This window comes from Cucurbita pepo, chromosome 13, assembly GCF_057944985.1.
Source record: "Cucurbita pepo subsp. pepo isolate OVF chromosome 13, ASM5794498v1, whole genome shotgun sequence".
NCBI classification, from domain to species: Eukaryota; Viridiplantae; Streptophyta; class Magnoliopsida; order Cucurbitales; family Cucurbitaceae; genus Cucurbita; species Cucurbita pepo.
This window is the reverse complement of record NC_141810.1, coordinates 14,213,964-14,228,331: the sequence shown is the minus strand read 5'-3', so window position 1 is coordinate 14,228,331 and position 14,368 is coordinate 14,213,964. Positions and strand designations below refer to the sequence as shown.

The 14,368-nt window shown below is 38.6% G+C and overlaps 2 protein-coding genes and 1 long non-coding RNA gene across 3 annotated transcripts; 1 reads left to right on the top strand and 2 right to left on the bottom strand.

The window, feature by feature from the left end:
• Positions 1 to 1,526: 1,526 nt before the first annotated feature.
• LOC111809308 (uncharacterized) lies at positions 1,527 to 3,436 on the bottom strand. Its single transcript, XM_023695749.2, has 2 exons — positions 2,720 to 3,436; positions 1,527 to 2,270 (listed from the first exon to the last, which is right to left on the bottom strand). The coding sequence occupies exons 1-2, from the start codon at positions 3,278 to 3,280 to the stop codon at positions 1,686 to 1,688; spliced, it is 1,146 nt and encodes a 381-aa protein (XP_023551517.2). The 5' UTR covers positions 3,281 to 3,436; the 3' UTR covers positions 1,527 to 1,685.
• Positions 3,437 to 6,418: 2,982 nt separating this feature from the next.
• On the top strand, positions 6,419 to 9,590 carry LOC147789762 (uncharacterized). Its single transcript, XR_015411586.1, has 4 exons — positions 6,419 to 6,727; positions 6,811 to 6,885; positions 8,958 to 9,148; positions 9,258 to 9,590. It is a non-coding gene; the product is annotated as an uncharacterized LOC147789762 (long non-coding RNA).
• LOC111808118 (protein ENHANCED DISEASE RESISTANCE 2) lies at positions 7,108 to 13,151 on the bottom strand. Its single transcript, XM_023693929.2, has 21 exons — positions 12,686 to 13,151; positions 11,685 to 11,759; positions 11,549 to 11,602; positions 11,408 to 11,473; positions 11,275 to 11,336; positions 11,030 to 11,160; positions 10,908 to 10,954; positions 10,727 to 10,827; positions 10,512 to 10,607; positions 10,367 to 10,431; positions 10,203 to 10,274; positions 9,839 to 9,985; positions 9,430 to 9,734; positions 9,294 to 9,357; positions 9,003 to 9,175; positions 8,299 to 8,400; positions 8,161 to 8,211; positions 7,933 to 8,076; positions 7,756 to 7,851; positions 7,580 to 7,681; positions 7,108 to 7,503 (listed from the first exon to the last, which is right to left on the bottom strand). The coding sequence occupies exons 1-21, from the start codon at positions 12,836 to 12,838 to the stop codon at positions 7,411 to 7,413; spliced, it is 2,199 nt and encodes a 732-aa protein (XP_023549697.2). The 5' UTR covers positions 12,839 to 13,151; the 3' UTR covers positions 7,108 to 7,410.
• Between the last annotated feature and the right edge of the window lie 1,217 nt (positions 13,152 to 14,368).

Genomic DNA, 14,368 nt, shown 5'->3' with positions numbered 1-14,368 from the left:
TACGGTTCTCTCTGTTCTGTTCTCTCAATCACGGTTCTCTCTGTTCTCTCAATCACTGTATTCTGTTCTGTTGTTCTCTCTGTTCTGTTCTCTCAATCACTGTTCTCTCTGTTCTCTCAATCACTGTTCTCTCTGTTCTCTCAATCACTGTATTCTGTTCTGTTCTCTCAATCACTGTTCTCTCTGTTCTCTCAATCACTGTTCTCTCTGTTCTCTCAATCACTGTGTTCTGTTCTGTTCTCTCAAATCACCGTTCTCTCAATCACCGTTCTCTCAATCACTGTTCTCTCTGTTCTCTCAATCACTGTTCTCTCTGTTCTCTCAATCACTGTGTTCTGTTCTGTTCTCTCAATCACTGTTCTCTCTGTTCTGTTCTCTCAATCACGGTTCTCTCTGTTCTGTTCTCTCAATCACTGTGTTCTGTTCTGTTCTCTCAATCACGGTTCTCTCTGTTCTGTTCTCTCAATCACGGTTCTCTCTGTTCTGTTCTCTCAATCACGGTGTTCTGTTCTGTTCTCTCAATCACTGTTCTCTCTGTTCTGTTCTCTCAATCATTGTTCTCTCTATTCTGTTCTGTTCTGCTCAATCACTGTGTTCTGTTCTGCTCAATCACTGTTCTCTCTGTTCTGTTCTCTCAATCACTGTGTTCAGTTCAGTTCTCTCAATCACTGTATTCTGTTCTGTTGTTCTCTCTGTTCTGTTCTCTCAATCACTGTTCTCTCTGTTCTCTCAATCACTGTGTTCTGTTCTGTTCTCTCAATCACCGTGTTCTGTTCTGTTCTCTCAATCACTGTATTCTGTTCTGTTGTTCTCTCTGTTCAGTTCTCTCAATCACTGTGTTCTGTTCAGTTCTCTCAATCACTGTGTTCTGTTCTGTTCTCTCAATCACGGTTCTCTCTGTTCTGTTCTCTCAATCACTGTTCTCTCTGTTCTCTCAATCACTGTGTTCTGTTCTGTTCTCTCAATCACTGTATTCTGTTCTGTATTCTGTTCTATTGTTCTCTCTGTTCTCTGTTCAGTTCTCTCAATCACTGTGTTCTGTTCTACGGTTCTCTCTGTTCTGTTCTCTCAATCACGGTTCTCTCTGTTCTGTTCTCTCAATCACGGTTCTCTCTGTTCTCTCAATCACTGTATTCTGTTCTGTTGTTCTCTCTGTTCTGTTCTCTCAATCACTGTATTCTGTTCTGTTCTCTCAATCACTGTATTCTGTTCTGTTCTCTCAATCACTGTTCTCTCTGTTCTCTCAATCACTGTTCTCTCTGTTCTCTCAATCACTGTGTTCTGTTCTGTTCTCTCAATCACCGTTCTCTCAATCACTGTTCTCTCAATCACTGTTCTCTCAATCACTGTTCTCTCAATCACCGTTCTCTCAATCACCGTTCTCTCAATCACCGTTCTCTCAATCACCGTTCTCTCAATCACCGTTCTCTCAATCACCGTTCTCTCAATCACCGTTCTCTCAATCACCGTATTATTTGTATAAATACTATTATTTGTATAAGACCAATAAAAAACAAAATCCTATTCTATTCTATTGGTATAAGACTAATAAAAAAAAGAAAATCTATTGTTAAAATAAAAAAGGAAAATCTATTCTGTTGAAAAAAAAAAAAACAAACAAATTCTATTCTATTTGTTAAAAAAAAAAAAACAAATTCTATTCTATGTGGAATGAGCTTTTCCACTCATTTAATTCTCATTTGGATAACCTTCTTGTGCGAATTAGAGTGCAAACGGGAGACAAAACTCGGGCTCGCCGCCGGCCGGTACTCGGGGTAGAGGCGGCCGGATTTGTACCGAACACCGCAAGCATTACACAGAGTTTTAGGCCCCAATGGCCCCGCTCTCCATTGCGGCGTTTTCGTCACTTCACAGTGTAAGCATCTCCTGGAGCCGCCTCGTGGATTAAATGCATCATTTGATGACAATTTGATTTTCTTCTCGGCTGGCGGAGGAGAACAGGACTCGCCATAGTTCTCCGAGTTCTCCGAATCCGATGAACTAGTAGGCGACACGAGATGTGGTGGTGGGGGAATGAAAAATGACTGCCGTGGTCGCTTGCTGCTAGCGTCGTCTCGTCTGCAGGCGTCGTCGGCTTGCTCTTTTCTTTTGCTGCTGCTACTTTCGCTACTATTATCGAGAACGGAAACAGGACTTGAGACGCGAAATTTGTTCGACTCCGACGACGAGCTGCTGACGGTTTGGGTTCCGGCGCCGGCGAAGGAATCGTCTAAATTTGAGAACCATTCCGATGGCATAATATCTTCGTACTGAAACAGAGAAACCCAAGTCAATAGAGGAGCTCAACAAGGAAGCCCAGCCCAAGCCAACAAAGAAGCCCAACAAGCAGCCCAAGTCAATAAAGAAGTTCAACAAGGAAGCCCAGCCCAAGCCAACAAAGAAGCCCAACAAGCAGCCCAAGTCGACAAAGAAGTTCAACAAGGAAGCCCAGCCCGAAGCTCAACAAGCCCAGCCCGATCCAACAAATTTTTAATTTTGATCCAACAAATTTTTAATTTTTAATTTTTTTTATAAAAAAAATATAAGCTATTAAATTCGAAGTTTAAATGGATAATAATTTGAATTTAAATATATAAAAAATAAGCTATTAAATTGGAAATTTAAATTTTAAGTTTAATTAATAAGGATAATAATTTGAATTTAAATTTTTCAAAAGTTAAAAAAATGAAACTAATCTTAAACACAGAATTGAACTCACGAGCTCGTTAGGGAGGCCGATACTAGCTATAGAACAATCAGTATCCGCTACGGCCGCGGACCAAATGGGATCGTTAGTGAGGCCGATACTAGAACAACCAGTATCCGCCACTGCCGCCGTGGTGGACCAAATAGGAGGGAATGCGGCGGCTGTGGACCAAATGGAAGGGAATGCGGCGGCTGTGGACCAAATGGAAGGGAATGGGGCGGCGGTGGACCAAATGGAAGGGAATGGGGCGGCGGTGACGGTAGTGGTCATAAGAACATCGTCGAAGTCTTCAGTAGAAAAGTCTAGAAGGTCGTCGATATGATCAAAGCAATTTCCACAGTCAATTTCGTCGCCTAAACTTCCTTCCATAATCGGTCTCCAATTTTTCACTAAATAAATCAGAGTACGCAGACGAAAACTTATAGTAGAAGAAACTCTGAATCTGTGTTGGATCCTACAGATCTGAGATGCGATTTTTAAAGAAGCAGCGAGATTATGGAGTGAGGAATTTGAAGAAGCAGCGAACAAAAACGGAGAAATAAATGAAAAGAGAGAGAGAGAGAAATAAAACATTTAAATATCTTTTTGGAATTTGAATTTGAAATTCATATGAAAGAGAAGCAGAATCATAGAGTTACCAGAGGAAAATAGTTCCAGATGAAGAACAGCTAAGCCCTAAACGCCATTAAAGCTTAGAGAGAGAAACTGCGGGATTTGATTTTAGGTTGAAGACAGAGTGGGAATCAAATGGCTATTTATATATATTTTTTTTTAATTTCGTTTTTCGATTCTAATTTAATTTTTTTTAAAAATAATTTATATATTTTAAATCGGAACTATAATTAATTATATATTTCAAGTTCAACTATTTTTACTTGATTTCATTTCAAATTAGTTTGTGTCTAATTATTAATGGAAGAAATTTGAATTATTGAAAAAATATCTTAAAAGTCCTATTAAAAGTAAAAAAAAAAAAATTAGTCGGTTCAGAAATTTATTCGACACAAAATTGAAAATAAAGGCGTATTAAAAAAGTTTTATAATGGTAAATATGTTTTATCTGTTTGAAAATAAATAATAAAAGTATTTTAGATCCGTAATCAGTTAATATATATATATATATATATATATATATATATATATATATATATATATATTCTATTTTTGGTAGTTGGTATCCTATTTAAACGTTGTGAGCATTAATTAATGAAAAAAAACTTTCAATCTCTCTTTTGTTTTTCTTTCTTGGTATCACAGCTGAGATAAGACAGTGATGAGTTCTCTGCCCTTAGATGGACAGAAGAGATGAATTGTTATCACGATAGGTGTCAAGAAGTGCGGAGACGAGACAGTGATAGGTTCTCTGCCTTTGCGATCATGCAGAAGAGATGAGCTCTTTATCATAGATGTCAAGATGAGCTCTTTATCATAGATGTCAAGAAGTGCAGTATGTATGCAGCTGAGACATCCTCACAGACTAAGTCTCAGGTAGACTTGAACCTTGTAGTGCAGTATGTATGCAGCTGAGACATCCTCACAGACTAAGTCTCAGGTAGACTTGAACCTTGTTCCTACACATTCACTCTTTATTTTCATTCGTCTCTTTGACGAAAAAAAAAAAAAAAAAAATTGTTAACTGTTGTCATCAACGACGACAAATGAATTGGGATCACCGGTCTCTATAGCAATTTTCTCGTAGCCTCCTAATCTCTGTATCTCAAATTGGCTAGAGATATTTTCAATCATTCTCCTCAACGAACTAAGCATCTTCAAATTTCTCACCAAAGTTCAAAGGTATGCTCAAGATGTTGTTTCACAACATCTATACGGGATTCAGTGAATGATTAAAGAATTTTATACTTATGATCAGTGGTGATCTATCGGTAGGTGTACTTAAAATTTTTTTGTTAAAGTTTTATTTATCACCCTTTATAATTATAAGTAGTTGGATACAATCTTATTAATATATAATAGAACATGTATTTGCCTTCTCGACACCTATTAATACAGTAGGATTCTTAATATATTTTATATATTTTTATTTGGCTTGGGTCAACTCGAAAGTTTTGCTCACGAACCCGAAACCGAACCGATTCAGTCCGGTTTCAGAAAAATGAAACCAACCCTACTCGAAATGCTATTCCAACCCAACCCTCATAGTTCGTGTTAGTTTGGGTTGAGTTGGTCCGGGTTGTCGGGTTGAATGTACACCCCTCTCAGCCACACTGAGACTGAGACACGGCCTAGACTCTTACGGGAGGGGGGAATTTTCCGCAATGGGCGAAAACCTGACGGAGCAATGCTGCTGGAGATAAAAGGCCTACAGGTCGTGAATTTCTTTTCTTGGAGAAGAAGCAATGCCTACAGGTCGTGAATTTCTTTTCTTGGAGAAGAAGCAATGCCTACAGGTCGTGAATTTCTTTTCTTGGAGAAGAAGCAATGCCTACAGGTCGTGAATTTCTTTTCTTGGAGAAGAAGCAATGCCTACAGGTCGTGAATTTCTTTTCTTGGAGAAGAAGCAATGCCTACAGGTCGTGAATTTCTTTTCTTGGAGAAGAAGCAATGCCTACAGGTCGTGAATTTCTTTTCTTGGAGAAGAAGCAATGCCTACAGGTCGTGAATTTCTTTTCTTGGAGAAGAAGCAATGACAGTATCTGGGGAATAAGCATCGACTAACTTTGTGCCAGCAGCTTGTAGCAATGACAGTACCTGGGGAATAAGCATCGGCTAACTCTGTGCCTGGGGAATAAGCATCGGCTAACTCTGTGCCTGGGGAATAAGCATCGGCTAACTCTGTGCCTGGGGAATAAGCATCGGCTAACTCTGTGCCTGGGGAATAAGCATCGGCTAACTCTGTGCCTGGGGAATAAGCATCGGCTAACTCTGTGCCTGGGGAATAAGCATCGGCTAACTCTGTGCCTGGGGAATAAGCATCGGCTAACTCTGTGCCTGGGGAATAAGCATCGGCTAACTCTGTGCCTGGGGAATAAGCATCGGCTAACTCTGTGCCTGGGGAATAAGCATCGGCTAACTCTGTGCCTGGGGAATAAGCATCGGCTAACTCTGTGCCTGGGGAATAAGCATCGGCTAACTCTGTGCCTGGGGAATAAGCATCGGCTAACTCTGTGCCTGGGGAATAAGCATCGGCTAACTCTGTGCCTGGGGAATAAGCATCGGCTAACTCTGTGCCTGGGGAATAAGCATCGGCTAACTCTGTGCCTGGGGAATAAGCATCGGCTAACTCTGTGCCTGGGGAATAAGCATCGGCTAACTCTGTGCCTGGGGAATAAGCATCGGCTAACTCTATCTTGTAATACACAGGATACAAGCGTTACCCGGAATGAATGATAGTGCGAAATCCACTTCAAAATTGGATGTTGATTTAACACCTTGATTTAATGAATATCTGACTTTTAATTCCACTATTTCTGAACCATTTCTTTTCTAAAGTTTTGTATGTATAAATATTTATGGTAAATATTGTTTCAATTATTAAATTTTTTTATTTGGATATGCTAAATTTTATATTAAAAAAGTTATGTATATTATTGAACTTTGTAAACTTAAATTTAGTAAATTTGGCAAGTTATAATATTTGGTAGCAAATACATAATTGATATGATTTAGTTAAAATTAAATAATAATAATAATAAAATTGTAAAGTGAAGGCAAGCTGGCCCTGAGTTTTTCGTATTTATACTTTGCCCCCAAATTTTAAAGCATTTGCAATGTGTACCCAAAAGTAAACCTATGAATAAATAATAATTAATTATTATTTTTCTTCCACTTCTCTGGTTTTTACTTACCAAACATCGATTTAAAACTCTTCAGTTCAAATCCTCTGATTTAAATCAAGTTTCAAAAATTGTTCGCCGGCCGCCTCGCTCTCGCGCTGCCCAGCCGTATCACACCGCCGACGCTGCCGTTTATGTGCGGCCGCTGGATTTCTTCTTGCTCCGTTGGCTCTCGATTTCTTCTTGGCTCTGATGGCCTGTCGTCGTTCACAATTTTTGGTGTTAGGTTTGTGTGTTGAATTCAATCTCCGTCGAGGTTTGTTCTGGATTTCACGGCTAATCTGAATACGATTGTTGTTATGGACTCAGCATCTTCGCTATGGATTTCTCCACTGCCGCTGTAGCTTCGTGTTCCTCCCGTCGGTTTCGCCGCGGATTTTGCAGGTACGGCGTTTCTCTCCGCCTGTGTTTTGAATGATTATAATTTCTAAAAACTAAACGCAATTTTGGTTCCCTTCATCGTTCCACATGAACTACCTCAACTGAAATACCAATACTACCCCTATTGCTTTTTTTATTTTTTGAATTTAAGTAAAATATAATTGAATTTTTGGATTGCTTCGAGCACGTGGCCACGAACATGGATCCAAATGCGATAATTGAAACAAAAGTGAAATGACAAATTTGCCCTTTAAATGATAGAGAGAGAATTAACACAAAAAGTTGCATAAGAATTTCCTATGAATAAACAATTTTATTTTTTAAATTATAATAATTTGGCTGTTGACTAAAATAGCCTGATGGTACAAGAGCACCGTACAATTGAGCTGAGAGTTCAGATTGGATAAAAATAAATAAATCAGAGCTTCTATACATTGTTAATCAAGAAAAGAATTTGATGTAAATCTGTATTCAGAGGGTCCCATTCTTGTTGTTCTTAGAGGGTTGAGAATTTCAGGGCATTTATTTTCATGGCTTTATCAGTAGTGATTTAGTCACGTCCAAATGATTGAGTCGACACGTCCCGAGAAGGATCTCGGGGAGCTCCTCTTGCGTGTTGCCCTGCCATAATCAAAGAAAAATGTAATGAGGCAAATAAAGCCATTTCAAGACCTTGTTATAGACAGAGGTGTATTACCTGAATTACAAAAGCCATTTCTATGACCAAATTGTTCAAATAACCAAGAACAAGATTGACCACCCCCCTTGCGACTGTTGAGGATCCAACATCAATTTCAAGCTGATTTCACACACAAAAAAGGAGTTATAATATGATAAGAGGGTGAGATAGAGAGATCATTATAGTTAGTTCACCTCCAAATAGTTCTTCCCACTAAAGTAATGTACTTCAAGTGCATGACCAATCAAGCAAGCTTTCTTCCCAACACTTTGCTTGACTATCCATGATCCCTGACAATATAATATCCAATGGAGAATGTCAAACAACGGATTTCTTGATGATTCTTCATAGGTGTAGGCTATGTTACTGACCTGAGAAATGTAAGGTATGAGCTTAAATCTTGAATTCCTAAAGGCATCATCTCCTTCAACAAAGCTTTTGAGCAAGGGACTGCTCTCGAGAGGAGTCCTCATCATGTAATACATTGCCAAGGTGTACGTGGTTGTGCCAGGAACCTAAATCACGTTTCACGGCAGCAAAGGGTAAGCTTTGATCCTACTCGATTATGGTGGCCGGAAAGAAACCTTGAATCGACTTACTTGTATGTTAACAACGAAGAAGAATTCTGGTCCACCTCGTTCTGCATATTTCTGCATATATATGACCAACATCAGCCATTTTCCTACTCAATTAGGAAGGTTTTTGACAAACATGTGATTAGAAAAACCAAGCCAAACCTGAACAATACCACCCGGACGCCCACCAAGATTATCTTCTCGCCTGTCCGACCTTAGCCAGTCTGCACCAACCAGTTGCATCAACGTGCCATTTGCCTTGATCTGATACAGAGAAATGTGGTAAAGAACATTTGTCCAATTCCAACGTTTAATTTTATCAATTACTAAATTATATCCCATTTTTGCCGTTCGATGGGAACATAGTTGTGAGATCCCACAATGGAGAATTCTTTATAAAGGTGTGGAAACCTCTCCCTAGCAGAGGCGTTTTAAAAAACTTGAGGGAAAATCCGAAAGGAAAACCTCAAAAAGGACAATATCTGCTAGCGGTGGACTTGTGTAACGGAAGAAATGAGCTAAGTCCATTTTGTTCTAAAATTTAAAATTGCTCGGAGCCTGCATTATGAATAGAATCTACTCTTATCTGATCAATGAAAAAGACTGCTAACTAACTTTTGAAGCAGAGCTAAAGAAATCAGCTGAGAAATAACAGCTTACCAACTAACATATAGCTCTACAACGCTGTCAACCTTAAATTCAGAAAATATTACTGACTGTACACAGTCTGAGTACACCATGCTGTGCTTGATCCAAAATTTTCTTAACAAATATCTTTAAAACCCTAATATTTGAAGTTCCTCTGCCTGGTTTGATTATAGGCTTGGACTTCATCATGAAACACAGCCATATACATTAAAGCATACCTTCTGGTGGTCCTTCAAATAGTTTTTGCCTCGTATCAGAAACAAAGAGGGATCTGCCGATGCCACACTGCAGGGAGAAAAGTTGGGGTCTTTTGGAAGCGTGGATCCATAGGAGTATGGCATACTTTCTTCTCTAGGCAACTCAGGTAATTCTGCATAACCCTTCTTCTGAACTGAAACACACAAATTCTTTGATTCTTTAGAATGAAATCTAAATAAAGCTTGTAATTCCACATTTGAAATAATTCTAATCAGCTGCTGATCGTGCAACTTTTTCACGAAAACAAGTACCTGCAAGATCATGCAACTTCTTCACAAAAACAGCTGCTGATGATAGTTTGGTCTGGGACATATTCTGCAGATTTCAAAAAAGAATAAAGTTGGTACAACTATGTAAGGAACTGTAAATTTAGCAATAAGAAAGTACCATCTGTTGCATAGTCAAGTCAGACGTCCATTCATTCTCATAATGGTGAAGTTCTGCAGGTTCAGGAACATCGTAGAATTCATCAACAGCATCATTTAATCCAATCAAACTAGCACGAGGCATTTCCACTTCATTCTCCTTTGAAAATGCCTCTTTGATTTTCCCCATTTCTTCAGGAGATTGTATTTCTGTTTTTATCTCATCCATTTCACTCTGAGGCAACTCAAAATTTCTAAGGTCTCTACCAGATGATGAGAATTCAGATGAAGAATCAGCAATCTTAGCTCTGTATAGCTCTCTTAGTGCTGCATTATGCATTATAGTTTGAGAAAACCTCCAAATGGATATCTAAATTCTAAAACAAAAGCCGAAACATATCATGAGGATGCTCTAAGAAGTATATTAATACCTGCAAGCCTCTCTAGCATCCGGATAGTAATATCTCTTCCAGATGAAGGACGCAGATATAGTTTCCAGAACTTCCAATCAACTGAAAGCATGTGTTTTACTAGCGAGTGTTTACCTTCGTTTACTGGAGTTATAACGTACCCTCCACCTGAATGTGCATCCATATAAGATACTTGTTATTAGAACAAATTACAACCCACTCAATCCTCCAGAAGGTAGAAATTTCAGTACAGAAAAACTATTTATTTATAATTCCTGAAAGATGGGGAAGAACCAAGGTGATTGAGGAAAATGGGTTAAGAATGAGTGTTAGCTATGCTGTTCTTTACATTATCTACACAGTTAATTAGTATTGCATACATTACTTTTAAGGGAAGCACGGACGTAGCCTTTCTGTGGTGGAAACTTCATGTGAAACACAGAATGATATAGAACCACTGTGACAGACAGAAACAGGGGAGAGAAGTTAGGGGTAGATATTATAGATTTCAAATTCCCCAAGCATTCAATTTCTCCTGAAAATTATTACCATATGTGCCATCATCTTCTCGTCTCCAATATCGACGCAAAAGAAAATCTCTCTTTTCCATCCCCCTGAAAGGTTGTCACGTTCAGCATTACATATGTGTGTATTTTTTTGTTTACTAGAATACTACAAGATTAGAAGTTCTGACCAAGGTAGCCAATCACGATATAGTTGCATATGTATGATATCTGTATGACCATCAAGGTGTTCAACTAAACTTCCACGGTAGAAGCAGAAGTCCCATCTGCGAGACCGTGAGAAGTTAGTTCTCTAAACTAGGAATGCCCAAAGTGAACAATATCTATTAGCGGATCAAGAGACATAAGTGGATCATTTTAGCCTCTTATATTATAAGAATCTTACTCTGATCTTGATGGGCCAATAGACATAATAGTCCGAAAAATTTCTTCGGAAGTTCCACAAACCATACCAACTGCCATAATAGCGGGATGATCATCCCATTGCTGACAAAGAACAAAAGGATCAAATGAAAATTGAAAGCATGTAACAGAACACAGGTGAGGAGTTAAAAAGGAAAGCTTACCCTACGATGGGAATCATTATCTTTTGATTCTTTGAAAAGCCGTAAGCCTGCAAATAATCAAACTCAACATATATCCACTTTTGGCTAATTGAATGAATGCAAATGAGGAATTCAGGTCTCACCATTCTGACAACCAAAAATTTTCCATGGGGAAGGTGCAATAACATCAGATGTCATTGCTTCCATTTGTACAGAGGAATAGAGAGTCCAGTCTATTGAAGGCTTACAGTCCATTCTTTTTGACCCTCGAAATCTATCCAAAAATTCAATACATGCATGATATCATAACACACACACACACACACACACACCATCCATATAACACACACCATCCATATAACCACCAGAGAATGAAACTAATATATACCTTAAAGCTGGATACTGTCTCTTGGAGCGATCCTTAAAGTTCCTCGCTGGATCCGAACAGCCCTAGATGCACAGTGAAAAATAAGCCTCGACCATGGGGAAAACACTTTGTTTATGAGTACAATTTCTTATACCTTCAATGTAGCATCAAGCAGCGAGTGGATCCATTTTGCTGCATCTTCTGGGCTGCTGGCTCCCAACTATAAAGGTACATTTAAGGAAGTTACAATTTAATACATTCCAAAACATGTTGTATGGCCTAGAATTAACTTCACCTTGAGTTGATCATTTTGATCGACGGTATTATAAAGTGTGAAGATGAAGAACACCTGCAGATTTCATAGGAAATTATGAATACAAGTTTACTCAAGAAATGACCAATTAGAGATACTAGTCTCTACCACCACGTACTTTTCTATGAATACTCTCCCTCCCATTATCTGAAACTCGAATGTAGGAGTCAATCACGGCACTTCTGTTTGGTTCCTGGTGAAAAACATATGATCAATCAGAACCATTTTGTTTTAATCAATCTAGGTTCAGGGCAGAAACTACAAAATGCAAATAGTAATTTGTCAGATCCCAATCAGTTGGAGAGTAGAACGAAACATTCTTTTTAAGGGTATGGAAACCTCTCCGTAGCAGACACGTTTTAAAAACCTTGAGAGGAACTCCAAGTCCAACGAGAACAACATTTACTAGCGGTAGGCTTGGACGGTTATAAATGATATCACAGGTAGACACTGGACGATGTACCAGCGAGCAGGCTGAGCCCCAAAGGGGTAGACACAGGTGGTATTCCAGTAAGGACGCTGGCCTCGAAGGGGTGAATTGGGTGGTCCCACATCGATTGGAGAAAGGAATGAGTGTCAGCAAGGACGCTGAACCTCGAATGAGAGTGGATTGTGAGATCCCATGTAGGTTGGAGAAGAGAACAAATCATTCTTTATGAGAATATAGAAACCTCTTCTTAATATGCGCATTGTTTTAGAAGATCATGAGAAACCAAGGCCTGAACAAATCAAAACCCAATTCCTACAAGTTCCACAAAGTTCTCCTCGAAGGCAGTGCTCATTGCCAATTCATAACGACAATATCTTCAGTTAAAGCAATAATTCATATCGACGTACAACTATTCTTAATATCCATATCCATAATCCAGAGAGGTGCAATAATCTATACAGACAAGACAAAAGCTATAACATGAACAATGTGAACCCGAGCATCTCTCATCTGTTCCCAATTTCCATCCATACGGAAGAACAACAAAGTATCATATCAACCAGAGTCAAATATGCTCAATAAAAAAGAAACAGGATGATCAAGGAACAATTCTTCCAAAACAAATCAAAATCAACCAAACAAAACCAGAAATTACAGAACCGAAATTGAAATAAACGAGTATTAACTACCTCATTCTCAGAAACAGGGACAGATTTAAAGCTCTTGAGGCAATCATCTTGGAGAACGAAGTATCTCTTCTTCGAGTATTGCAACCCAAACCGATTAGACCGGATGAGATAGAGCCAACCTTCCATTTTGCCGTCGTTTTTTAGGGCTCCCATTGGAGAAGAAGGAACAAGTGCACCTACTCGCTGCAGAAACAGGGACGAATGATCGTTAGAGCATTGCGATTAGAACGGCGAATGGAAGTCGATTTTGATGCGAAAATATTCGCCCAAAACAGCCTGAAACGGAGATTTTCGTGTAGTATGATTGTGAAGGAAGATGAGGAGAAATTTGTTACTGAGAAACGGAAGATTCGAAGGACTCTCTGATTCCGACGAAGGAAATCAGAGAATCAACGGCACACAAATCCCAATTCCGAATTCTCACGGAGAAATTCCCTCTTCTTTCTCAATTTTCCCTCCGCTCCCTCTTCTCCTTTGTAATGCACGCTGAATTTTGGCGTACAGCAAAAACCATAACCATATCCACAATTACCATTTTACCCTTCTAAATTTATTTATTTATTTATTTATTATATATATTATTTTGGTCAACAATACCCCTAAGTACCAACCGGTGTGAGACCATAGGTTTTTGTGATATCCTATGTTTATTGGAGAGGGAAACGAAACATTCTTTATAAGGGTGTGGAAATCTACGGACCAAAACGAACAATATCTGCTAGCGATGGGATTGGATTATTACAGTTTTTGTTCATTTCCTATTTAGTTTCAATATCGTGAACGGAGAGATCGAAACTCCAATAGAGAAGGAAATACATGTTCCATTCACTTAACGTTTGAATTGATAGTTGATAGTTGTAATATCGTAAGAGATAATAGAACTTTGTTTATATTAACGACGATACTTCTAGTTCTAAAGAATTCAAGTTTAAGTGAAAAGGGTAAAAGCGTAAATTTGCATATAAGCATAGCCCTTTTGGAGGTGTTAATTAGAACATTTTCTTTTGTCGAGATTAATTTAACTAATCCAACTGATTAATAGTTAATTAGTTATGATTAATTCTTTGTGATCGAATGTGGTTGTGTTTGATGATGTTTTTTTTTTTTTTTTTTTTTTTTTTTGCTGCTGCAAAAAATGTATGGTTCCCAATATATGGGAATGTCAACCTTAAAAAAAGTTAGGGTTTTGCCAAAAAAAAAAAAAAACCCACAACCTCTGCTTCTCTGTCTTGTCCTGTTTACATGGTCAAAGTCAACCCAAATCTAATCCTTAACGGTCTCTTTCTATCACTAAAATCATGGAAAATAATATGGACTTCTCCCTCACACATACAATTTCATCAACCCTATTGTGCAAACGACTATATCTAGGCATGTAAGTGAAGAATTCATGTCGTTATTATTCTCAATTCAGAACAATCGGTTAGTTCTAGCAAGCGGCTGACTCGTTGGAAGTTCCTACTGATGGAAGATGAGCTCTAAGCGATCACGAGTGAAGACATGTCGATTGAGTAGGAAAAACGTCGAATTAGCTTCGATCAAGACTTCCTCAACCAACCCGACCCGATTCATTTATACCCATGTTATAATATAAACCAATGGTATCCCTTAATGATTGCATTCAGCTAATCGAATGTGAGAGAGAAGGTGATGATGTAAGATCCCACACCGGTTAGAGAGGAT